Below are 25,018 nucleotides of genomic sequence, written 5' to 3' on the forward strand. Positions count from 1 at the left end.
AAGGTTTGCATGCATAGTCAGAAAGAAATGCGAACATTAGTAACTTGTAGTGTAACCATAGAGTTCTAGATGATTTTTGTCATTAAACAATATATCACATGACTAACCACGGTTCCAGGTAGTCCTGTGATCCTTCTCAGTACCCACTCGACCACAAGTACCCAAGTTACCTCTCAGCCCTAATGGATGCAAAACATTAGTACAACAAGCTGCATTCCTTGGTTAGATCCCATTGACATCACAGCATGAAGGATGTGACATGGTGATGGGGTGTACGTCTGTGCCCACTAGACAACCTGCCACAGATCCCCATCGATCTGAGTCCTACATGTGTTCACCCCTACCCCTACCCTCCAGCTCCATAGTGTCACATTGTGTCCAGTACACAACAGTATGCAGGAGTGGTCCTGCATCGTTTGTTAGAAGTTTCCCAGTCTGAAGTGTAAACATAGAACATATCACTTTCCCAATTACCACATAACAAAAAGATGGTCACTTTTTCCACTAATTATATAAGAGTTTTTTAATTTGAATTGTTAACACAAACATGGTCATGTTTCCCACTAACTATATAACCATCTTGGAATATATTGACCTACCTCTAACAGGGTCGTGTAGAGGTAGGTAGCCATTGTCTTTATCTTATCTTGTGAAACAGCCACACATACAAAAGGTTTATCTTCATCCACACTGACAGACTCATCATTCATAACATCATCTGTCCATATGTATTTTAACTTGGTGCCATGCACACACACACAAGCTTCAAATATTAATAATAATATATGTCTGTTCAAAAACCCGTACCTCAAAAAGGCTAGTTATGATGTTAATATTTGCCATACTAACTACTAATGTCAGAGTAGCATGGAAGAGACCTTGTTTACATGTACTACAGAAGTGTTTCTCTGTGTGTGGCAGCTATACGGTCAGGTGACTACTACCTTTTTGATGACGACTCGGAGGATGAGGCGCCAGATCAGGCGGACACCCTCACCTTCGGACAGGACACAGATGACACTGGCGCCAAGATGGGACCATTGCAGGTGGGTGCTGTACTGTCTGGGAAATGAGCAGATCTGGCTATATATGCTACTCAAAAGAATCTAAAGACCACCCATTTCCTTCATATTATTATAGTAAATCTGTCATGGCATATGAAATATTCAGGTTTGGTTTTACTTTTTTTTGGTAGTATATATTGAGCCTGTTGTTCCAACCATGACATAGATTTCAGTGGTTGCCTTGTAAAGCATTGAGACCTGTGAAGATCTGCCTTAGAATAGGTCTTCAGTAAGAGGTGACTAGGGGATCAGGTGGTCAGGCTCGGCTGATGCATGTTATGGTATCCTAATTGCGTGGGTGGATGCTCATGATATCAATCACTGGATTACCTGGTCGAGACTTGATTATTTACAGACCTCCATCTTTAAGCTGGAATAATGCTGAGTGTACAATCAAACTGTAACACATTGACTTGTCAGACCTAAGACTCTGGTTCAATTCCACCATGGTTGCAGGGAGTGAAGAGGCACAAAACTCTACTCACACATGCACTTAATGTTGACACACACGCCTAGTAAATGACAACATAATTCTTTACAATTGAGATTCCTGAGGTTGAAGCCCAATTCTGAAATTGCTTTTGGTATTTCTCCTAAACTCCTAAGGAAATATGAGTTATCTGCCATGCCTGGCTGATGTATAACAGGGATATGTGTAACTAAGAAACTATTTGACTGCTGTTTCCAGATGATCTCCACAGCCATGGACTCAGGCACTGATGCTGCTGTAGAGAAAGCCAAGGAAATGGAGGAATCCCAAGAGGTGAGCCAGACAGGTTTAACCTGGGAAACCCCATCAGTTCCTTGTGAGTTAGTAACAAGTTACCTATGACTCATGGGCCTTTGCAGTGATGTCTCTTGTAGATATACAGACATTCCCAACAGGATCTGCCCAGGTGATCCGTTTTCTCACAGGGTTTCACTGGATGCTGAACACTATTCCTGGTCCTGGAAATATATCAAAGGACCTGCAAAGGCTGACTGATGTTATGTTTGATATAGATATTTAAGGACGATTGTTATTTTGTTCCAGGGTGGAAGTGCGGCGACAAGCCCCAAAACAGGTCCTAAGGCTGGCCCTAGCAGTGGAGCAGATGTCGACCCTGAGGAGAGCGAGGAGGGGGCTCCAGAAAAAGGTAGCGTCCATCGTGTGTCCATAGTCCTTGTTTAGACTTGATTTATTTACTGCATATCCTCTAATAGATACAGGTCAAATGTTCGTCAATGAATGATTCCAATTTAGAAACAATAAAATGAATGGTCCCTAACTTCTGATACATAAATAGACTGATAGATACCAGTCTCTAATGCATGTCGTCATTTATTTTGCCTGAAAAAACACATGCTTAAACACATACTGACACCTCATGCCACATGTTCAAAGAGAACCCAGGCCATGGGTGGCTGAGTCATTTAAGGTGCTGCAGTTCGCTGTGCAGAGTTGCATCCCATGGGCGCGCCCAAAACCTATGATCATTGGTTTGAATCCCAGTTTGCCCAGATTATGTTTCTAGGTTGTGAGCACCATACTTAGAATTTTTTTTATGGATAACAGCTTCTGGCTTATTGCATGTAGAGAGTGGAAGGGGTATAGACAGTTAGCACCACACCCATGTTTGTGGGTTTCATCCAAGTGGTAAACATCTGAGACCTACATCACCTCGGGATTTCCTCCCACATTAAGCTGAGACACCGTTATATAACTGGAATACTGTTAAAATGGCTTTAAACCCAACTTAAGGCATTATGACTGTATAGTAAGTCTTGCTAACAGTGGTAGTTTTTTTAATTATCATCACCATTTCAGGTAACAGATGGACTTGTTTTATTTACTTCTATCCATGTACTGTGCCATGATGACTCTCTCTTCATGACGATGTTATTTCCAGCATTTGGAAAGGCCAAGCGTCTGACTATGTTCATCCTGGCATTCCTGGGCAGCATTGCTGATTGGCTGATCCGTTTGTTCAACAAGATTTCCAAGAACTACCGCCGTGTTGCTAGGCAACTAGAGAAGGAGATGATTCTGGAGAGGGAGAAGATCCAAGCGGAGAAGAAGGAGCTGATAATGAAGGAGAAACGACCCAGCAGCAGCAAGGACTCGGACGTGGAAGATGGTGGCGGCGGGGCCGATGCTGGCGCGTAAGTAGCCAATACATTACACCTTTACTTACTGTCCGAGTTGGCTGAAATGGATAGGGTGATTTGGATTGGGAACAGCTGCCGAATCTTAAACTTCAGATGATTACTTTCTGTGAATCATCAAACGACAATGGCTATTCGTGTCTAACTTTATGACATTTGGCTGTACAAAGGGATATTTCATTATCAACTAGAACAACTGACAGCTGGATACAGGAGATAAGAGATGGGTGTATATGTTGCAGGACAAGTGACACAGACCTGGTTGTCGTCAGAGTGACCACAGCAGACTCTGGCCGACCAGACACTATGGGAAGTTCTATCAGGTCAGTGTCAAATGAGATCAAGTCTGCTAATAAGGGCTTTTCTTAGGCAGTGATGAATTTAGAGTATTTTCATCTATGCTCGATGCATGTCTCATGTTAGTTTATTACCACAATGGACAGAGTGGCCTCTTGCCAGATACCTCGTATGAGAAGGATTAGGAAGATCAAGTCACTTTCAAGAATATAAAGATCTTGGTTAAAAGTTGAGGCACAGAAGTGGTTGAGTAACGGATGCACAGTGTTTGTTCTTTAACATGAAGCCGGTGTGTAACAGTTATGGTTTGGAGTCTGCATATTGTAGCTACCAATGTGGTTGTAACAGATGTGGTCCTTGAGTAAGGGGCGTGGCTGTTGAGTAAGGGGTGTGGTTCCAGCCTGCTGGTTGAGTAAGGGGTGTGGTTGTTGAGTAACGGGTTTGGTTGTTGTTTCCAGCCTGCTGGTTAAGTAAGGGATGTGGCTGTTGAGTAAGGGGTGTGGTTGTTGAGTAACGGGTGTGGTTGTTGTTTCCAGCCTGCTGGTTGAGTAAGGGGTGTGGTTGTTGAGTAAGGGGTGTGGCTGTTGAGTAATGGGTGTGGTTGTTGTTTCCAGCCTGCTGGTTGAGTAAGGGGTGTGGCTGTTGAGTAACGGATGTGGTTGTTGTTTCCAGCCTGGTGGACTGGGAGGAGAGAGAGAAGGAGGAGGAGGAATTTGAGAAGAGTCAGCCACGTCTGTACCGCCTGCTGGTCGCCACATACTACGTGCTGGTAGCCCGGTCGGAGCTGCTGTGTTACTTCCTGATGATCCTGAACCAGATGATCTACGCCTCGCTGCTGGCCCTGCCCCTCCCACTCATGGTGTTCCTCTGGGGAATGTTGTCTGTGCCACGCCCATCCAAGTCCTTCTGGATCACTGTTATTACCTACGTTGAGGTACTGTCTAGACAGCTGTGTAGGTTCTCAGTTTCAGGTTGACCCTCACACTGAATACCTATACCATTCGGCACTCTTGATATAGACTTTTGGGAACTTTATTTCAGCTTTATTTATGAAAAAAAGTGAAACTTATGACAGCATTTTGTCAGCACAAGGCAACTCTATCAGTTTTTGTCTGACAACTGATTGGTTAATTTGACCATTATATTGAATGGATAGAATCTGTTAAGCACTGACATATATGATGGATGTTGAGGGGTTAACATTCCTTCCTTGGGACAGTATGGCAGGAAATGCAAAAAATGTCTGTCTCCAAGATTACAGGAAAATGAAATATTTATTTGGGTTTTTATGCTCTTGGTATTTCATTTCTTGACCTTCGCTGCCTTGATTTGACCTCAAGACGGCAGACAACAGCATGACAACAGTCTCCTTGCTCAGCCCCAGTTTGACCAAAGTGTGTCTTTGCTTCAGGCTGTGGTGGTGGTGAAGTACCTGTTCCAGTTCAGCTTCTTCCCATGGAATGATGGCACAGTTCGCGAGAGTCCATTCTGGCCGCCACGTATCCTGGGTATCGAGAAACAGTCCAACTACGCTGCAGCAGACCTTGCCCTTCTCCTGGCCCTCTTCATACACCGGTCACTTCTTAAGGTACGTAGGTTGGTGGAGTACCAAATAGGCTGCTCGTCACACCGAAGACCCGGGTTTGATTCCCAAGTTTGTTACAATGTTTAAAGCCCATTTCCGGTGTGTTCTGTCTTGATTCTGCTGGAATGTTGCTGAAAATAAGGTTTAAGACCACGGTCACTCAATTACTGAAGGTTCAGGAGAGTTCCCTTGCCTTCAGGTGACAGACAGTACAGTTGATGAAACTGTTTACCTACAAACACAACATCTAAACATCTTACTTATATAGTGATATCAAGGCAACATGGAACTAGCACTGGATGTACTGTTTTGTTTATTTAACATTGACCAAGCTTAATCTTACAGAGATATGGACTATGGAGAGACACTGATGACATCTCCGCTGACTTGGCCAAGGCTGGAGAGAAGGAACTGTCTCCCCCCTGCTCACCAGCTCCAGAGGTAAACTGTTAAGCTTTGACTGGTTCGGAGAGCAGAGCTCTATTTGACCAATATCCAGTACAGTCTTTTTGCAACTTTCTTCGTTTTTTTGTAGGATTTTGTAGATTAAGTTTCTGATAAATTACTCGTTCAGAGTCAGTGATTTATAGGACACTAATTGTTTTTGAGACCACCAGTCAGTTACCTGTGTGGCCTCAATAGCCTGATATTTCGCACACATACCACAGCGTCAAATCCCGTTCTTGGTGTCGCTCTCCTCCATATTGCAACACTATCATGATAAGTCAAAAATGCTACTTACTATGATATGTGTTTTGACAGTGGCATTTGGCACACTGAGGATTGCATTGGGTTCAATTCCCGGTATAATGTGTACATATTTGTTACCCCCTATCACAATATGGGAGAACCAGTTCTTGATGCTCCTTGTCGTGATAAACTATTGGAATGGGTAGCGTAATGACACACTCACTCACTTGTGTTCTGTATAGGGTGACAACACTACCCATGCCATTGAGGCTGTGGAGCTGGGAGAGTCAGGAGCTGCATCTGATGGCCAGCTGCAGTCTTCATCAGAAGACGAGATCAAGAAGAAGCCCAGCAAGATCAAAATTGGGTACGTCCAAGTGTCATTTACTAATAGAAATTCTATTACCTCAAAAATAATATGGAGCCATGGGTGGCCCGGTCGTCTAAGGTATCACAGTTATGCCCCTTAGCTGTGCCAGAACCCTGTGGTCTCTGGTTCAAATCCTGGTTTGCCCTGATTATTTTTGTCAACACCATGCCTGTTTTGAGTTTATGACCTTGCTGTGCTCATGTTGTGTCATTGTCCCTGTAGGTTAAAGAAGTGTGTCGACCCATTCAGGAACTTCTTCAATCAGGTGACTGGAGCAACATACAACGCCACTGTCGACGTCTACGCCCCCATGTTCTGCTGCGACTTCATCACATTCATCATTGTCGTGTTCGGATACTGGGCCTTTGGGCCTGCTGTGAGTACTAGAATCAGTTGTTGTCCAACAAAAGCAGGAGGAATCACAGAAATATTGCTGTTTTTCCCCTCAACATACTCAACATAAAAAGGATAATCATAATTACTTGGAGACTACCTGAAGCTCTATGATTATGTATCATATTGCTTGGGCATTTGTCAATATGAAAATAAATGTTTTTTATTACCTTCAAGGGCAAACATATCAGGTTTCATAAAAATCATATGTACCCTAGGGTCATATCACGTCACGAGACAACAGTGTATTGTTTCCATCATTCAGACGGCATTGTTGATGTCTTTCAAATCTTATTGTGACGTGATGTCGGAATGGCATCACACTAGAAACGACGTCATAGCTGAAGATTGTTGACGTCGTTCGACAAATTGTGGTTTTGCTGCTCTTGCGACTTGCAGTCCTTATGGGTAAACACTAATATTTTCTCAGTATGTAGAAATCTTCTTTGGTAATAAATAGAACACTGTATTCGTGTTCATGTCATACTATGTTTACGACACACGTGACTACATTCTGGTATTAAGTGACTCGAGTCAAACATGGTATGACATGAACACTCATGTTTAAATCCTCTATTACGTCTCAAGAGAGAACTGTGGCTAAATCATGTGACTTTTGTTTTCCAGCAAACATCCAGTGGTGACGTGACAAGCTACATATCTGAAAACAGAGTAAGTCAGCAGAGTGAAATTGTTTACGTTACATTAATGTCAGGGAAAGTCTCAAAAGTATTTTGTTAGTTAAGGGGCTGCGACAACAATGAATTTACAAAGAAGTACTCACAGGTTTAGAAATTAGTAGACATGTAAAAAAATATCAATACAATCTGGAACACTTGTAACATGCCAATGCAGCATGCTTGTATGGTTGCCCCGTGTTACAGGTGCCTGTTCCCTTCCTGGTGATGTTGGTCTGCCAGTTTGCTCTCATCATCATCGACCGTGCTCTGTTCCTGAGGAAGAACGTCCTGGGCAAGTTCATTTTCCAGATCATCCTGGTGATCCTTATCCACATCTGGATGTTCTTCGTGCTACCGGCTGTCACTGATAGGTCAGTACTGGTCATGTGACTTTGACATGTTGACAAGGGGAGGTAACCCAGAATGCATTTCCTGTTTAAATATATTGTTGTGAGTAATCTTTCATGATATGTTTTGCTAGTCAATACTACCTTTATCCCGAACATTTGAGCAGTTTTCTTTTCAAAAAGTATACATCAGCTTAGAAGAGCTGGAACCAGTTGGCTGTTTCTCTATTCAGCTCAGCAACTCATGCTTGTTGTAAGAGGCGACTAACTGGATCTAGTGGTCAGGCTAGCTGACTCGGCTGATGCATGTTATTGATCCCAATTGCAGATATCGATGCTCATGATGGCAATCACTGGATTGTCCAGACTCGATTATTTACAGACCGCTGTCATATAGCTGGAATATTTCTGAGTGCAGCATTAAACAACAAACCAACCAACCAACCAAATCTCTATTCAGCCTGAGGAACATTGTAACGAATTGTGTTTATGAAAGTCATCTGGTATTTCTGCCTTACAGGAGTTTCAACAATAACATCCCAGCTCTGCTGTGGTACTTTATCAAGTGTATCTACTTCGGGTTGTCTGCGTACCAGATCCGATGTGGCTACCCCACCAGAATCCTTGGCAACTTCCTCACCAAGAAGTACAACTACCTCAACCTGTTCCTCTTCAAGGGGTATGTTCATCATGTTCATATAGACTTCATTCTGAAACCTGTTGTCATGGAAGTCAAATATTGATGTAAATTATGGTTGATACAGCTAGGAGTTAAACAAACATTTATGAGGTTTCAAATGTATTATATATGTGGTAAGAAGTATTTCTTATTATAGTGATATGTAGATAGTACATCGAAGATAGGTAATTGAGATTTGATCACTCTGATTGTCGTTTTAGAATGAAGTATTCTGTTTAAAAAAGTCTTGTTTTAATGTGTACTATACCCCAAGACTCATAGAAGATTCCCAAAATATTTATCCCTCCCAACAGCTTGAAATTCTGTTTAAGGTGGATAGGCTGTTTCCATTCATCACTTATACTCCTCTGTAATCGGATTGAAGAAAATGAAATTCTGCTTTTGTTTCCTAGTTTCCTGGCCATTCCGTTCCTGCTGGAGCTGAGGGCCCTGATGGACTGGATCTGGACCGACACCACGCTGGCCATCGGCTCCTGGCTGCAGATGGAGGACATCTACGCCAACATCTTCGTCCTCAAGTGCTGGAGGAGAGCAGAGGCGGTAGGTCCCTACACTCAGATCACCATAGACAGATTCTCTCTGTTGGGCATTGTTTGTCTCCCCGAAATCCTGGAGTGTTAGTCCCCAATACCCCATGTTTATTATAGAAACGATTATTAAAATGTTCATTTGGTTGCTAGTGTGCCCGATGATGATCGTTGTTTACGCTGCGACCCCTGGTTGACTGGCCCTGACTCTATTATTTACAGGCCACTGCGATGTAGATGTGATGTTGCTGACTTCAGCATTAAACTACATTTACTCACTCACTCACTCATTGCTTGTCTGTGCAAGACATCATCTCAAAGAGCAGTTTTGCTTCCATGGTGTATTTTGTTGATCATCTATTTGGATGCTATTTCAACAAATTCTTGCCCAGTGTAGCCAACTCTGATTAGAATATTGCGAAGCAGTCTGAAACTGTCTGTTAAAGTTGCACCAAATAGACATGGAACTAATCAGTAAGGGCTAGATTTAGTGCAACCTATTATTAAAATGCAACCTAATATTTATGTCTACATGCACCAAGTGCATGTAAAAAAAAATTCAAATTTGTATCTCACTAACCCTTACTTGTCCACACATCGATCTTTGAGAACACTCAATACCTCTAACCCTCATGTAGCGTAATTTGTCATGCTTTCTGAGGCCTGACGTCATCAAACAGTGGGTACTTAAAGATTATGTTCACATGTTCCTATTATGTTTTATAGTGATTCGTGATTAATTGTGTGACACAGGCAGCAGACCAGCCTATGTTTGTGTAAATTTAGGTAGGTTTTCATGTCAGCACACACCTGGTGCAAATTAAATCAAGTTCCTTAAATCGAGCCTTGCCTGGTGGTGAGTCTTGAGGGAGTGGACTTTTAGTGAAACTCTGATTTACAACCTCATCAAGTCAGCATCCGCATTATGGTAATCATTTCTCAAAGGAACAAGCATTGATGTGGATCAATGTACACAGTACCATGTGACCCCCTGTTTCAGACATACCCGACCCCACGTGCCCAGAAGCGCAAGGCCCTCATCAAGTATGGGGTGGGCGGTCTGCTACTGCTGGTGATCATCTTCATCATCTGGTTCCCACTCGTACTCTTCTCCTTCGCTAACACTGTGTTCGAGCAGAACCCACCCTTCGAGTCCACCGTCACCATCACACTTGGAGGATACCAGCCCATCTTCAAGATGACCGCCCAACAACAGAACATTGAACAGCTGACGCCCACCCAGTTTAACATCCTGCAGAGTCGCTACAGCAAGGACAGGGTAGGTGGTCCATGCTTTGTACTCCAAAAAACATTGTTCTGAGCTGAAAGTTGGTTTATAATAGTCTATTATATTACAAGGGCTCGCCCGAACCAGGTGACGATTTTGAAAGTTGATTGATGCAAAAATCACATCCAGATGATATTGATTGATGATAACGATTTTGATTGGGTGTTAGTGAGAGTGTTAGTAATCAAATTAGTGATAGGAGGGAGGGGGCTGGTGAGGTCTCTTCCCTAGTGAATCTGTTGTTCAGGGTATGTGCTATAGAATGGAGACATGATACACTGGTTAAGGTATGTATGTATCACAATACGTTGACTGCTTCATTCCCTGCTGTGTCCAGAATGCCATGGGCTTCCTGTCCAACTATGAGGCCATTGACGTGACCAAGGTGACACTGGCGGGCAAGTCAACATCCTTGTGGGGTATCAGCCCCCCCAGTCAGGCGGACCTCGTCACATCTCTGCAGAACAATAAGAACTTGAAGCTGGAGTTCTTCATCAGCTTTGTCAGGTGAGACGGTTACCATGGTTACACATGAACATGACAGCCGTAGATGGGGATTACTCTAGAGTGATGTACTCATCGAAAACACTGGGTCCTTTGTAAACTGACGTCTTCATTGGCTTTCTCAGGTGTTCAGATATCCAGGCTTAGTGTCAAGTGATGTATTCAGATAACCAGGCTTAGTGCAATGTATTCAGATAACCAGGCTAAGTGTCGAGTGATGTATTCAGATAACCAGGCTTAGTGTCGAGTGATGTATTCAGATAACCAGGCTTAGTGTCAAGTGATGTATTCAGATAACCAGGCTTAGTGTCAAGTGATGTATTCAGATAACCAGGCTTAGTGTCAAGTGATGTATTCAGATAACCAGGCTTAGTGTCGAGTGATGTATTCAGATAACCAGGCTTAGTGTCGAGTGATGTATTCAGATAACCAAACTTAGTGTCGAGTGATGTATTCAGATAACCAGGCTTAATGTCGAGTGATGTATTCAGATAACCAGGCTTAGTGTCGAGTGATGTATTCAGATAACTAGGCTTAGTGTCGAGTGATGTATTCAGATAACCAGGCTTAGTGTCGAGTGATGTATTCAGATAACCAGACTTAGTGTCAAGTGATGTATTCAGATAACCAGGCCTAGCATCAAGTGATGTATTCATATAACTAGGCTTAGTGCCAATGTATTCAGATAACCAGACTTAGTGTCAAGTGATGTATACAGATAACCAGACTTAGTGTCAAGTGATGTATACAGATAACCAGGCTTAGTGTAAAGTGATGTATACAGATAACCAGGCTTAGTGTCAAGTGATGTATTCAGATAACCAGGCTTAGTGTCGAGTGATGTATTCAGATAACCAGGCGTAGTGTCAAGTGATGTATTCAGATAACCAGGCTTAGTGTCAAGTGATGTATACAGATAACCAGACTTAGTGTGAAGTGATGTATTCAGATAACCAGGCTTAGTGTCAAGTGATGTATACAGATAACCAGGCTTAGTGTCAAGTGATGTATACAGATAACCAGGCTTAGTGTCAAGTGATGTATTCAGATAACCAGGCTTAGTGTCAAGTGATGTATTCAGATAACCAGACTTAGTGTCAAGTGATGTATTCAGATAACCAGGCTTAGTGTCAAGTGATGTATACAGATTACCAGGCTTAGTGTCAAGTGATGTACAGATAACCAGACTTAGTGTCAAGTGATGTATTCAGATAACCAGACTTAGTGTGAAGTGATGTATTCAGATAACCAGGCTTAGTGATGACTGTCATTCCTTGTTTTTACTGTTCTTGCAGGGAGCCAACTGGAAGCCAGTCTGGCAGCATCAGCAACGACTTCACCATGTCCCTGGACGATTCAGTCAGGAAGCAGCTAATAGGTATTATCAACGGAACATCCAATTCTACAGTGTAAGTTTGACCATCTTCGTGCTTTTACAAAAAGATGTTTTTTCTGCAGATATGACTTTTAAGATCGATAGACTATCCATATTTAGCATTATCATGAACATAGGTTTGCAATGGTATTTTCATTGATTGCGCTCTGCATTTCAGGTGCTGCAGTAGGATAAAAATTCTGCATAATCCCAAAAATAGGATTCTGCACGTTAAAAAAACCAACCTGCATATATGTTCTATCATGTGAAATTGTTTCAACTTTTTAAAATACAAAGATTTTGATGATGGCATTTTTGTTGAAAATGGATGTAATATTTAATCGGTATGAACTCTTGAAGATTCTCTCCAGTTATTCTCAATTAAAACTATGCTTTTCGACTTCCAGGGACATATTTAATGTTTTCCCGAGATTTATGCGGCTTGCATTGGAGGGACGACCAACAGGCATCAAACCACTGCTATATGGTAGGTGGTGTGACTGACTTGTTACTGTTTCCTCATTGGGTCCCTGGAGAGCTGCAGCCAAGATGCATGAGGGTTCTCGGAGCTGAGCTCTATGTTGTACTGTGACTATACCTCGGATATAGACGACAACTGATCAGCTGCTTTGTTGTTACAAGTTGATAGTATCCATTTAGAAATTTCTCAGGATAAATGTGTAACTATATTATATCACATAGAGACTTTCAAGACTTCCTTGTAGATTGGTTTGTTAGTAAAGGGAAGCAACTCTTCATTAATGATGCAAATGTTGTCTCCCTAGGTGAATTTGGTGTCGGACTGAGCAACGTATCGCTGGGTTTGTTCCGCGACTCTGATGCCGGGGCGTTGTCCGAGTTCATCCAATGGTGGGAGCTTCAGGAGGTTATTAAGGGGGATGAAATACTAGAATACGATCCCAAGAAAACTAAGAAAGTGAATGAACTCACCATTTTCACCTTCAATGACAGAAAAGCACCAGCAGGGTTCTCAGTTATCACTGGATATGGGTAAGTCATTTCACTGCTTTTTTTTAACATGACTGTTAACATAAGATATTCTGGTTATCGTTTTTCTATTATTTGAATTTTTAGTATTCATTGTAAAATATTGATTCTAGCTATAGTTTATAAACCGTTTTACGAATATTATATTGTTTCTTGACCATTTCTTAATCTCACTTGTGAAAGTCACATGAAACAAATGTTGAAGCTTTTGATATGACCCCTGTTTTGATGTTGTGTAGCTAGTGTGTTTCAATCTCATTACATCATGATTGCTTTCATCTTGCAAGAAGGATTTTTTGTATGCCCTAGATGTGTGTCAATAATTTTTGTAGAAAACTTGCTGCAAAAGAGATTTCAATGTTTGTTGGCATGCACTTAATTTACATTTGAATCAGTTACAATATAATCAACTTTACAACTTTGAGTCCTGATAACTGAATTGAAGGACTGATTGAGAAGAACATCTCAATACTGCAGCAAGTTTACGGGTGTTTTAAATAAGACTGAGTTACATCCAGAGTTTACTACTGGCATATTTTCATTGAGACTATATTTTTTTCATTTAGCACTAACAGAAGTTTTTCTCTTTGACCTAAAATTTTTGGTTGGACTCCCCAGACATATAATTTTCAGAACAACCGTTTTTGTTCTGTAAAAGCTGAGACAAATTATTTTATTTCCACCATTTTGGCGAACTGGTGTTATTTATGAAAAATATCAAATGGTTTGCGGCCCTTTATTTATTTTGCAGTTTTTAGAAATAATAAAGTGGGACTAAAAAACCCACCAGGAAATGTTTGTTGTGTTCCTGTGTAGAATCTCTGGGTGTGTTTGTCAGCATGGTGTGCCCTTTATGATGCATGGCATGTTTTCCTACCATTTCACTTAAGGGATATAAATCTATATATCCTTGCCGGAGCTTCATGAATTTTGTCTGTTGCCTAGTAACTAACACATTAGCTTCAATAGCAGGATGCGTAGTATATGTAGTAGTACATGTAGTAGTAGTTGTAATAGTAGCTGTAGTTGTTGCAGCTTTGCCTGTGATGCTTAGCTTCTCGAAACCCTTAATAGCTTGATGTTTTGTTATTGCCTTGTATGATGATAGAGATGCATCTGTAACACTGGTACTGTTATGTCTGATGACACACTAATGTAATACTTCTGTGTTGTAATCTGTGATAGACAGCCATTGTCAATGAAGATGAGATTTGTACTTAAGCTCACTGATGTGAAAGCTCTTAACTTGATCTCTGTCTCAAGGGAACTTTGGCGCGAAGAGGGATTCATACAAATATATAGTGACAAAAACATTTCCATATTCATGAGCAATCTCTGCTAAAAGCACAGTCCACTGTGTGATTCCGACTGCCGTATCGTTGTAATAAGTCCCCAGGGCACTCTCAAGATCAGAAATAGGGGGCTCTTGTTAGAATATCATTTTGGTGAAAGAGTCGAAAGATCGTTCATTTCATGGTTTGTTGTGACAGCCTGAAATGATACAAAAGAAAAGTCTGTGCGTGTTTTACACGACAGATATATTTTTCCAGAATTTAATTGCCCATAATTAAGGGTGCATATAACACACGAGTGCATATTAAACACGAATAAATAAGTCTTGTGTACATTGATCAATTGGAAGGGTGCTAATTTGGATTGTTCACTAGCCAATATATTAACAAATATCGCCGTGGGCGCTTATTACGTTGAATACGGTATATCATATGTGTGTATCAGTATCAAAAAGGGATGCTACTAGGTGTTCAAGAAGGGGGAGCATACTGTGCCCCCCACTTGTGGTCATCATTGGCCCTACTGAGGTCAACTTGTAGGACAAACCTGATTACACGAGATATAGAGCCTGTACTCAATAACTCTTGAAAAGTTGTGATCAAACATTATTTTTGATATGATATTTTGTTCTCTGGCACCAATGTGGAAAAAGATTGATTTAAAAATATACATCATTTGGTGTACAAAATGTGTTTAGTTCTACTAGTGTTTTGAGCTTGACAGAGACAAGTTGAGAGCTGATGTTGACGGTCGATGCATGTTGTGTGCAGTGATTCATCTGTGTAATGTATGGCAGACATGAAGGCATGGTGGGGAAGGCGTTGTTTCTGAATTTACTTTGACAAGGCTTCCAAGAAACATTTGACTGCAAAGTATCTTTACATCAGTACAGAGCGAGGAATCAAATCAGAATCAATGTCTAGGACAAGATGAAGTGGTCGTAGCATTACAAATATCATATCAGTTATTAGTTATGGTAGTCATGGTGCCGGAACCGAGTTCCTGATGTAACTCTAGTTACAATGGCTACAACCTCCTCTGAAAGCAGAGCAAACACATGCCTCCATGTCTGTCATGTCTGAAATCATTGAATGCTGCTGGAATGGTAGCCAGTACACTGAGAAGCCCAATAATATCTTTTACCGTAATTCATCAAGTAAACGCCAAACCTTGAATAAATGTTGGGGACTGTATTAAATGCTGGGTAGTTTATATACACAGAATTCTCCCATTTATTATCTTTGTGAATTAATGCTGGGGGTAAAGAGTGTCTGAAATAAATATAGGCCTGGGCATTTAATCGAGGATATGCCGTAGTAGCTTACTGCCTTCAAACATCAAGCTGCATGCGTATGGCTCTGTTCAAACCTTCAAATCTTAGGCATCTTAATGTACTGATCTATTCAGATTGAAGTTAAATGCATAACCAAGATCTGAACATGGCAAAGTATTCATCTTAGAAAGAATGGGTTTTACTATCAAGGTGTTTAATCATTTTTAGATTTTCACTACAGAATGTGTAACAATGTTGTGCAATGTTGCTGTTTTGGCAGGACTTTGCATTGTGGAGCATGAATCTGTGTTGTGGGTGCTAACGAATCCAGCTAATGAGTGTGACTACTCACTATACTAATGACAGCCATGACAGCCATTCATCGCAAAGACTGGTATTGTCAGTTTAGTGCAGTAACATGTTTGATGATTCCAAATGAAATTCAGTCTCTGGTATTCTGTGATTCCATTGATATATTCATCTTAAAATAACCTGAACCAATCAAAAAACATGTTAACATTTATTTATCATACTCTTGATGAATACAGGTTTAATGACCTGGTATATAAATATGTAAATTAATTTGTAGAAGAGTGTCATGTGTTGCTGCACTAATGACTATTCATGGGATATTTATAATTATCTACCAATTGATCAGCATGGAGGAAAGTTCTAACATCTTGGCTTCTTGGGAATCTCTGAAAAATGTTATGCAGACTATGAGTCTGCAAAGCATGTATGTGCCTTTTTGACTTACCGGTACAAGACCTTAGGGTTTCAAATGCCTTTGTACACCTGATTTCTTGCTATTGTATATGTGACATGCTAAGCTCCTTCTACCCAAGTGCCTGACACTGTGCATCTTGATACTGTGTGTGCTGGCCATCACCTTCTTTCTGGCACCTATTCTGCTCCTACTGTTTGCCAAATTAGATGTGTGCTGAGGCTTTGTGAGGCACCATTGTGTAGCATACACATCATGAAATCAAAACCTGGACATTCCCATCACAATTCTCTGAAGATCCATCTGAACTTTCTATGAACTTTCTCCTTGACACAGTCCTTCATTCACCTTCTTGACACTGCCAGGCAGATTCATTCAGTCACTGGGGATCTGAGCAGATGTGTAGTGTTCCCAGATGGGTAGATGGATAGTGTTCCCAGATGGGTAGATGGGTAGTGTATCCTGATGGGGAGATGGGTAGTGTACCCTGATGGGTAGATGGATAGTGTTCCTAGATGGGTATTGTTTCCAGATGGGTAGATGGATAGTGTTCCCAGATGGGTAGTGTTTCCAGATGGGCAGATGGGTAGTGTTCCCAGATGGGTAGATGGATAGTGTTCCCAGATGGGTAGATGGATATTGTTTCCAGATGGGTAGTGTTCCTGGATGGGGAGATGAGTAGTGTTTCCGGATTGGTAGATGGGTAGTGTTCCCAGATGGGTAGATGGATATTGTTTCCAGATGGGTAGTGTTCCTGGATGGGGAGATGAGTAGTGTTTCCGGATTGGTAGATGGGTAGTGTTCCCAGATGGGTATATGGATAGTGTTTCCAGATGGATAGTGTTCCCAGATGGGTAGATGGGTAGTGTTCCCAGATGGGCTGATTGGGTAATGATCCCAGATTGGAAGATGAGTAGTGTTTCCAGATGGGTAGTGTACCCTGATAGGCAGATGGGTAGTGTATCCCAATGGGTAGTGTACCCTGATGGGCAGATGGGTAGTATTTCCAGATGGGTAGTGTTTCCAGATGGGCAGATGGGTAGTGTTTCCAGATGGGTAGTAATCTCCAATGGGTAGATGCTCACATCTGCTTGGTTGTAAGGGAAGATATAACATTCTGCAGGCAACACCTTGTGTAGCTGTAAAAGTTGACTACATCGGAAACCACAGTTCACTCACTCACTCACTCACTCACTCACTCACTCACTCACTCACTCACTCACTCACTCACTCACATTGCCTATTGAAACACTTTGTATTTTATCAATGAACACATACCTACTTATCACTTTGAAGTCAAGATTTAACACATGCCTACTTAAGTAACATATTGCCAAGCTTTAACACATGCCTATCTAAACTTTGTATTGCAACACCTGCTTACTAATACTTGATGTCAATATTCAACTGTGCCTACTTAACATGTTATAGTCAAGACTAACACATACCCACCTGATTGACCCATGATGCCTGACAGTCTTCCTTGCCACAGTTCTCATCCAACCCTACATGCCCCCACTTGTGTGCCCGAGTCCTCCTCAAGCCCTATACCCCCTGGTCTGTTCTTTCAGTATTATGGGTCTGTATGTGTCATTCATCCTGTTGATCGGCCGTATCCTGCGTCTGAGCACCACGGGGCTATACCAGAGCATCATGTTCCTGCACTACCCGTACGTAGACCGGGTCCTGCAACTGTGCCTCAACATCTACCTGGTGCGCGAGATGAAGGAGTTCGTCTTGGAGGAGGACCTGTTTGCCAAGCTGCTTTTTTTCTACCGCTCGCCCGAGACCGCCATCAAGTGGACACGCAAGCCAAACAAGAAAGACGATTAGGGGGATAAAAGTGTCCCTGACTGTTTGTAAAGTTCTTTTTCAGATGAATCAGTTTTACAAAATCATATTACTTGTATAAGGAGACAATATTGTATTTGCTTAAATTAGAATCCTGAACTAGATATCTTGATTGAAAATTAATTTTACCCATTTGTTCTGATGTTAAATTGGCATGAAATTAAATACAGAAATTCACATGGATTCTGATTTATACAAATACTGTTAAAATGTTGTTAGTTAAGAAACAGTCTCTTGCATACTTAGCCCTTTGTTTTCTTCTTGCAATAATATTGACAAAATAACATTGAGGATAACTGAATAAGCTGTGTGTTATGTTTAACAGATTATTGCACACTTGTCCATCGCAGCTACGTATACTTTGCTGGAGTGTATTCATCTCTCATTGGCTTAAAGCTTGTGCGAGAACGAACCTGTCCAGATCTCAAACTGTGACCTCATGATGAGATCCTCTGCTGTTGCTGTTATCCTGGTTCACAGTTCAAATCAGATAGTTCCAAATATTTTCATGCAATAGAAATTTATGAAACGTAATTTAATTTGAGTTCAATGTGTCTGACAACTGACAACTTTTCACTAAACTAATATTGATATTAAATTTAATTTTTTCATGTAAGAATGTAACGACGCTCAGACAGCGTCATGAACCTAGGTCAAGACTACCTGGTTAGAAGTTGTGAAACAGGATCACTTATGTATCCAAATACTCAATCATTCTCATTAAAATCAGATCTTAGTCCTCGTTGTCGCTAAACAAAGATCTGAGGACATCCCATTACGGGTCACATCAGAATGACCTTTCATCCAACCAATCAGAGCGTCGCTTACCAGATCATGAAAGTGACATTTGAATGTGTTTTCTGATCATACAACCTCGAAAACGTTTACATGGGTAGTCCGAACGACAGTTACAGTCTGTATGACTGATTCCGTCAAAATTATGGTCTATCTCTCACTTCCGTGGGATAAACATTTGAACGGAGGAGGTGTTTCACAGTACGTGGAAAGCACTGCCATACAATCGCAACCATATATGAGACCTTCCGGAATGTTCGTTTGTTCATTTTTCAAAATTTTGATCGAGAACTGTGTCAACATATTTTTCAAGCGCAGTCTGAAATGGAAGTCACCAGGTTGAAATGAGTGCTGTAAAGCTCAAGAAAGCTGCTTCCTAATTGGCTGATGTCGACTTCTTGTTAGTCATTTCAGTGGTCGGTCAAAGTTCGCGAAAGGTCGTTCTGACGTGACCCATATTGGGATGTCCTCAGATCTTTGTTTTGCAGCAGCGAGGACTTAGATCTGATTTTAATGAGATTGAATACTCAATAAAGTTGTGATGACAACTATAAGATTATTTTCTTAGCCATCAATGTATACATGTTGTATTGTACATGTACATACATGTGTTTACTATGTTGTCAGCTGTACAGTTTCTTACCTTTTTACATACCGTAGCACATGTAGAACTTACGTCACAACTGATGAAATTACACTGGTACAGCTCTGACATTATCAAACCCTACTCACATCATACAAGTGATTAAAGGTTAAAATTTGTTGAAATATCAGTATAACGTGATGGCATTCAGGATTTTGGTATACATATGTGGAGGTTAAATTTCAGTTTAACTGAAGTATACACTGTTGTGGTATGATGAAAATTAAGGGGAGATAACTCACTTTGCCATGTGTACAATTTCATCAGTTTGTATTCTCCAAGAGGGTAAAAGTTTTGATAAATGGTTGTTGATTAGCTAGTTTTTTAAGGTGTTTGTTTGATCTGATTGGTTTGAGTGTGTTTATTTTCCTTTCAGGGTAAGTATGGCATCTGTAAAACTTGGGATAATAATATGTCTGTATTATGTGAAACTAAGTGCACGATTGATTATTAACTGATATGGCATTGCTTCACTTGCTCATTGTATCCGTGACGATTGTAAGATTCTGATAACTTTGCTGCTGCAATCACTGGGTAAGTTGGTACACTGCAACTCAAACCACAATCTGTTCTAATGATGTTTTAATTCTTTTCCTTACAGCATCATTGGTCTGTATGTGTCGTTGGTGTTAGTCATTGGCCGCTTTTTTAGAGTGACATTTTTCACGGGGTCGTCGTACCGCATCATGTTCGAGGAGCTTCCGAATGTGGACAATGTCCTCCATCTATGTCTGGACATTTACATGGTGAGGGAGAGTCGCGACTATCTCCTCGAGGAGGATCTCTTCTCCAAGCTTCTCTTCTTGTACCGCTCCCCAGAGACGCTCATTAAGTGGACGAAGCGGAAGAAGATCAAGGAGGATTAAGGGCTGTGTAATAAATGTGTGTTGTCTCTACACTTGTTGAATAGTCCAATGAAAGATTTCCAAACGTTAACTAGTTTTCAAGATACATTTGTTTTTATAGATGAAATTTGAAGTTGTGTTTTAAAGTTGTTAAAAATAATGTGGAATTTATAGGGATTCAGTCCTTGAAAATATAAGGGATGAAGTAATATGAGGTAGCCTCAAAGTTAATGTTTACTGCTTACACAAAACCAGAAAAGAATGGTTCCCTGTTTACATAATCTTGATTATGAAGGTAAATACTTGACAATTATTATGAATATGATATAAGTTATTTGATTGTTAATTGTGAACAGTCGCTAAAATGATTATACATAATCCTGATTATGAAGGTAAATACTTGACAATTATTATGAATATGATATAAGTTATTTGATTGTTAATTGTGAACAGTCGCTAAAATGATTATACATAATCCTGATTATGAAGGTAAATACTTGACACTTATTATGAATATGATATAAGTTATTTGATTGTTAATTGTGAACAGTCGCTAAAATGATTATACAAGAATGATTTCTAAGTAGTTGGTGACATTTGTGTAGGGATGCACATGATCTCAAAATGGTGCTTGAGTGTATTCTGTTGCCGCAGGTCATGGAGAAGTGTAAACTAATGTTTATGGAGCCTTGACTGGAACACAAGTAAAAGGTTACAAGTCAGTTCGTTTATATAAACACTGACACAAGATGTATAAAACATTTTAAAATATTGTACATTTTGAGACAAAAATGATGCAATTACTGACCTTGGTAAAGTTAACAAGCTGTCTGTTCCAATCTCATTACAATCTGATCTTTCTCTTTGATACATTATCTCTCTGCATGAAGATCTGAGGACACCTACAAAAGAGTTTGAGTCAGGTGAACCCTGAGTGGACTTTGTCAATTTAAATAAGGATGCATGGCTTCTTGATCCAGGTTTACCACCTCAATTCCGAAATTTTGTTCTAAGCAAAAGAAACAGTACACAAATATACCCTTTCTACTACTATCTTTCAGGTGTAGATGATCAGAAATGACAGTATCCACAACACTATGCCAGGACAGCTTTATTTTTTTGCATTTGGAACTCCATGATTGTAGTCATTTTCAGGTTACAGAAATGAGATATGCTTGTCTAATTTGTTGCTGACTGATACCGAGAATTTAGAAGCGGTGATGCTGATTGGGTGATTAGAAAGTTCACCTGATTAGACATCCTAAGGAGGTGTCGTCATATCTTCCTGCAGACATGTATCATATTGGAGTAAAAGATCTGGTTTAATGAGATTATAAACTGAGGGTAGTGATGTTGTATGCATGCATTTATCACACAGTTTCAGCGGTATATATCATTCTCATTTCATTATTCTAGTCACATAATCATCATCATCGTCTTTTGCATCCTGCACATATTGTGGAGTTTTTGTCAGTGCTGAAACTGTTATACAATGTGATTATCGTCTACACTTCTCTCAGGGCTCAACTATATTACCCATATTTTCACAGAGGGGAGACAACTATGTATGTCTTAAATATCTTTGCTTCCTTTTAAAACTTTGTCAGAGACCATATACCGGTATATGGTCTCTGTGTTTGTTTATTAAAATTGTCGATTAGAGTTCAGATGTCTTAATTTGGCTAAATAAATCCTCAATACTTTATCTTGCTATGCACAAATAGTGAATGTGACGTGTTAATATGTCGTATGTTATTTTCCATATTTTTTATTGGGAGGTAACTGAACTAATGTTGATGTGGAACTTCTGTATATACAATGAATTAAAAATTCTGTTGTATGTATCAGTAATTAGGGCTGTTTGATGTTAGAAATGTGTTTCCATGGTGACGTGTACTATACATTGAGTTGAAAACAGTATTTCGTGGCAATTTATATTCTGTGTTGAGTTGCGTATCGTTACATTGTGTTACCTATATAAATGTGTACCCCTGTGTTACAAGGATTTATTAATGCTAGTGCTAAATATTTATTCCACCCCAAGTGCTTCATATAATATAAACATAAACACAAAGTGCAAAACTGACTTGTTCAACACAGGGTGAACACAGGATATAATATCCACCTGACGATATCTTGAATATCTATCCCTGTGAATGAATGCAGTAGCGATACAACAGTAAGCAATATAGAACCCCTTGATTATTTCATACCTTTACCAATGCACAGGGAAACAATACCAGCTGTCTACTTTAATATATACAATATACAGCAAACTAGACATAATGTAGTACTCACGACACCTAAGCATTTTGTAACATCAGGTAAGTTATCCATCATATCATATTATATTAATTATTATCACCTCAGGGTATTGAGATCAATGTTTACATGCTTTGTTTTGAAAATAAATAGTAATTATGAAAGCTAATGTGAGTGCTTATCACATGCTGTTCTGAATAAATACCCAGAATGCATCTGATTATGAAAGCTTGTTAGGTTGGTGAATCGGTGTAAAGGATTTTGTCACTTGTAGTTGTATAAATATTTAAAATCACCTTTGTAGAGAAGCATGATGCAAATGGCTTAGGTTGTGATAGCAATGCTGCTGTTTTGTAATATTGGGGACAAATGCCTTATTTTCTAAACTAAGTGCTTTACTATCTTTTACTTATATTGCGTGGTAGAAGGGTTAATCAGACAGAGGCCACTGTTGAATGTCATGTTAATAGTTCATGTATTGTCTTTAATTCTAAACATGATCAAAACCATAGTGTTGTAACATATAATTTAGGGCAAAATGATCAAAATTATTTCTTTGATTTATAAAAGTATTTATTCTTCCAGGAATGTGTAGGCTAGGGCCAGTATGTGCATAGCTTGTTTTGTAAAAAATTTGGGCATATTTTAACCATTGAGTGCTTCCACACTGCCCGCCACGATGATGTTGTGAACAGTACGTGTAGGTAGATTGTTAATGTTGACAGTTTCTATAATGAAATCCTGAATTATGAGAATATTCTTAAGATTTGCTGGTTCTTGATGAATACATGCCTATGTATAATGTTAATTATGGTCCTTTCACTACTGGTGCCATGTTGCAATACACGTGTCATGTCCATGATTTCTATGCCCTTGCTCAAACCATGCTGATAGATAGGCATTAGTCTGACGAATGTGTGTCCGCTTTGATTGTAATGTCCCTTTGTGAAGCAGGCAGCTGTAGAGGTGGTACAAGGGGATTGTAGAAATAAAGTGTTTGTAGCAAATGTCCAGCCATGTTTTCTTGTTTATTTGCCACATCAAGGGTTTGTCAACATAGATATGTTCCACAGACCCACATGAAGCCAGATTAGTCTTTTCTGTGATTTGTTCAAATTCAACCTTGACCTGATTCACAGTATTCCAGTTATATCACAGCATGTCCGCTTACTGTGGGAGGAAAGTCCAAAGTGATGCATGTATCAGACTTTGACCAGTTTGGTGAAACCCATGAGCAAGGGTGTGGTGCTGACAAACCTGGAATTTTGCTGAGTGTGGCGTTAACAAACAAAACAACAAAGTTACCACTATGAAATACACAACTAAAGAAGAACTTAATTTCATTTCAAATTTTATTAATCACATTCATTTCTTCACTTCTTAAAAAAATTAATTTAAGTTTGTCTTTTCAAGATGTTTTTAGAATTCTTTGTTTGTCTTAAATCAATGACAATTTACCCATAACAAAATCATTCAACCCTAAAAAGTATTACAAAGTTCACAACATAAACACATAGCATCATGAATATACAAATCACACGTGTAGATGATGGCACGTCTATGTACAACAAAGCACTTGGAACACTTATGTATATCTATGTACATTGATCAACAAGTTGCCACACCACTGGTACTAGTTGGGGCCTTCATTTGTCCAGTCATGGAAGGGACAACAATAGTCGACCCTTGGTGAAGTGAGAACTCTTGTTCATCTAACTTATCTAAAGGACTTGTTCGGACAACAACTTAAATACAGACATATATACCATAACACCATAACACAATTCTCTTTAAAACAAGTCTATTCATGATTGTGTTAAAGTTGAAGAACTGAAACTACACTCCCGTGTATGTAAGTGAGTGACTGAGTTTGGTTTAACACTGCTTTTAACAGTATTCCAGTTATATCACGGTGTGTCAGCTTAATGTTGGAGGTAAGCACGAAGTGATGCAGATCTTAAATGTGTACCACTTCCGTGAAACCCACGACCTCAGGTATAGTGCTGACAAACCCAGAAACATAATCAGGGCTAACTGGGATTCAAACCCACAATCATAGGTTTCTGGCGTGCCCAAGGGACGCAACTCTGCACAGTGAATCTAGTCGACTGGGCCACCCGTACTTTACTTGTTTCAAATAGAAAAACACCTGGAAAAGGTGCCACATCATCACACTAAAGGGGAGATAATACATAATAAAACTGTTTGAATGCTGGTGAGCCCTTCCAGACCACTGGCCAGTCATATCCTTAACCCCCAAACCTACATTAGTGAATCAAGTGAAAGATATCCAAGATACCTCTTTACCACAATACTAATGTTCAAAATCTGACTTTAGTGAATTATCCAAATTCAACAC

The 25,018-nt window shown here is 40.0% G+C and overlaps 1 protein-coding gene across 9 annotated transcripts in view; it reads left to right on the forward strand.

The window, feature by feature from the left end:
* The window catches only part of LOC124148246 (piezo-type mechanosensitive ion channel component 1-like), a 118,618-nt gene extending 94,948 nt beyond the window's left edge, over positions 1-23,670 (forward strand). For 6 of the 9 annotated variants that reach the window (XM_048398910.1, XM_048398912.1, XM_048398913.1 and 3 more), the window contains 20 exons: positions 922-1,046; positions 1,753-1,827; positions 2,098-2,200; positions 2,954-3,206; positions 3,452-3,532; positions 4,179-4,440; positions 4,918-5,094; positions 5,437-5,532; positions 6,024-6,148; positions 6,374-6,527; positions 7,172-7,216; positions 7,429-7,595; positions 8,092-8,250; positions 8,664-8,811; positions 9,799-10,077; positions 10,424-10,593; positions 11,886-11,999; positions 12,373-12,452; positions 12,751-12,976; positions 20,154-23,670. In XM_048398910.1, coding sequence (XP_048254867.1) covers positions 922-1,046; positions 1,753-1,827; positions 2,098-2,200; positions 2,954-3,206; positions 3,452-3,532; positions 4,179-4,440; positions 4,918-5,094; positions 5,437-5,532; positions 6,024-6,148; positions 6,374-6,527; positions 7,172-7,216; positions 7,429-7,595; positions 8,092-8,250; positions 8,664-8,811; positions 9,799-10,077; positions 10,424-10,593; positions 11,886-11,999; positions 12,373-12,452; positions 12,751-12,976; positions 20,154-20,418 — 3,104 coding nt within the window. In that variant the 3' untranslated portion in view covers positions 20,419-23,670. Of the gene's footprint in view, positions 1-921; positions 1,047-1,752; positions 1,828-2,097; positions 2,201-2,953; positions 3,207-3,451; positions 3,533-4,178; positions 4,441-4,917; positions 5,095-5,436; positions 5,533-6,023; positions 6,149-6,373; positions 6,528-7,171; positions 7,217-7,428; positions 7,596-8,091; positions 8,251-8,663; positions 8,812-9,798; positions 10,078-10,423; positions 10,594-11,885; positions 12,000-12,372; positions 12,453-12,750; positions 12,977-17,834; positions 18,951-20,153 lie in introns of those variants that run through there. The other 3 variants (XM_048398911.1, XM_048398917.1, XR_007221946.1) reach the window with 2 other exon arrangements.
* The last annotated feature ends 1,348 nt before the right edge of the window (positions 23,671-25,018 follow it).

The sequence above is a fragment of the Haliotis rufescens genome, unplaced genomic scaffold, assembly GCF_023055435.1.
Source record: "Haliotis rufescens isolate VD_foot unplaced genomic scaffold, xgHalRufe1.0.p SCAF_19, whole genome shotgun sequence".
Lineage (NCBI taxonomy): Eukaryota > Metazoa > Mollusca > Gastropoda > Lepetellida > Haliotidae > Haliotis > Haliotis rufescens.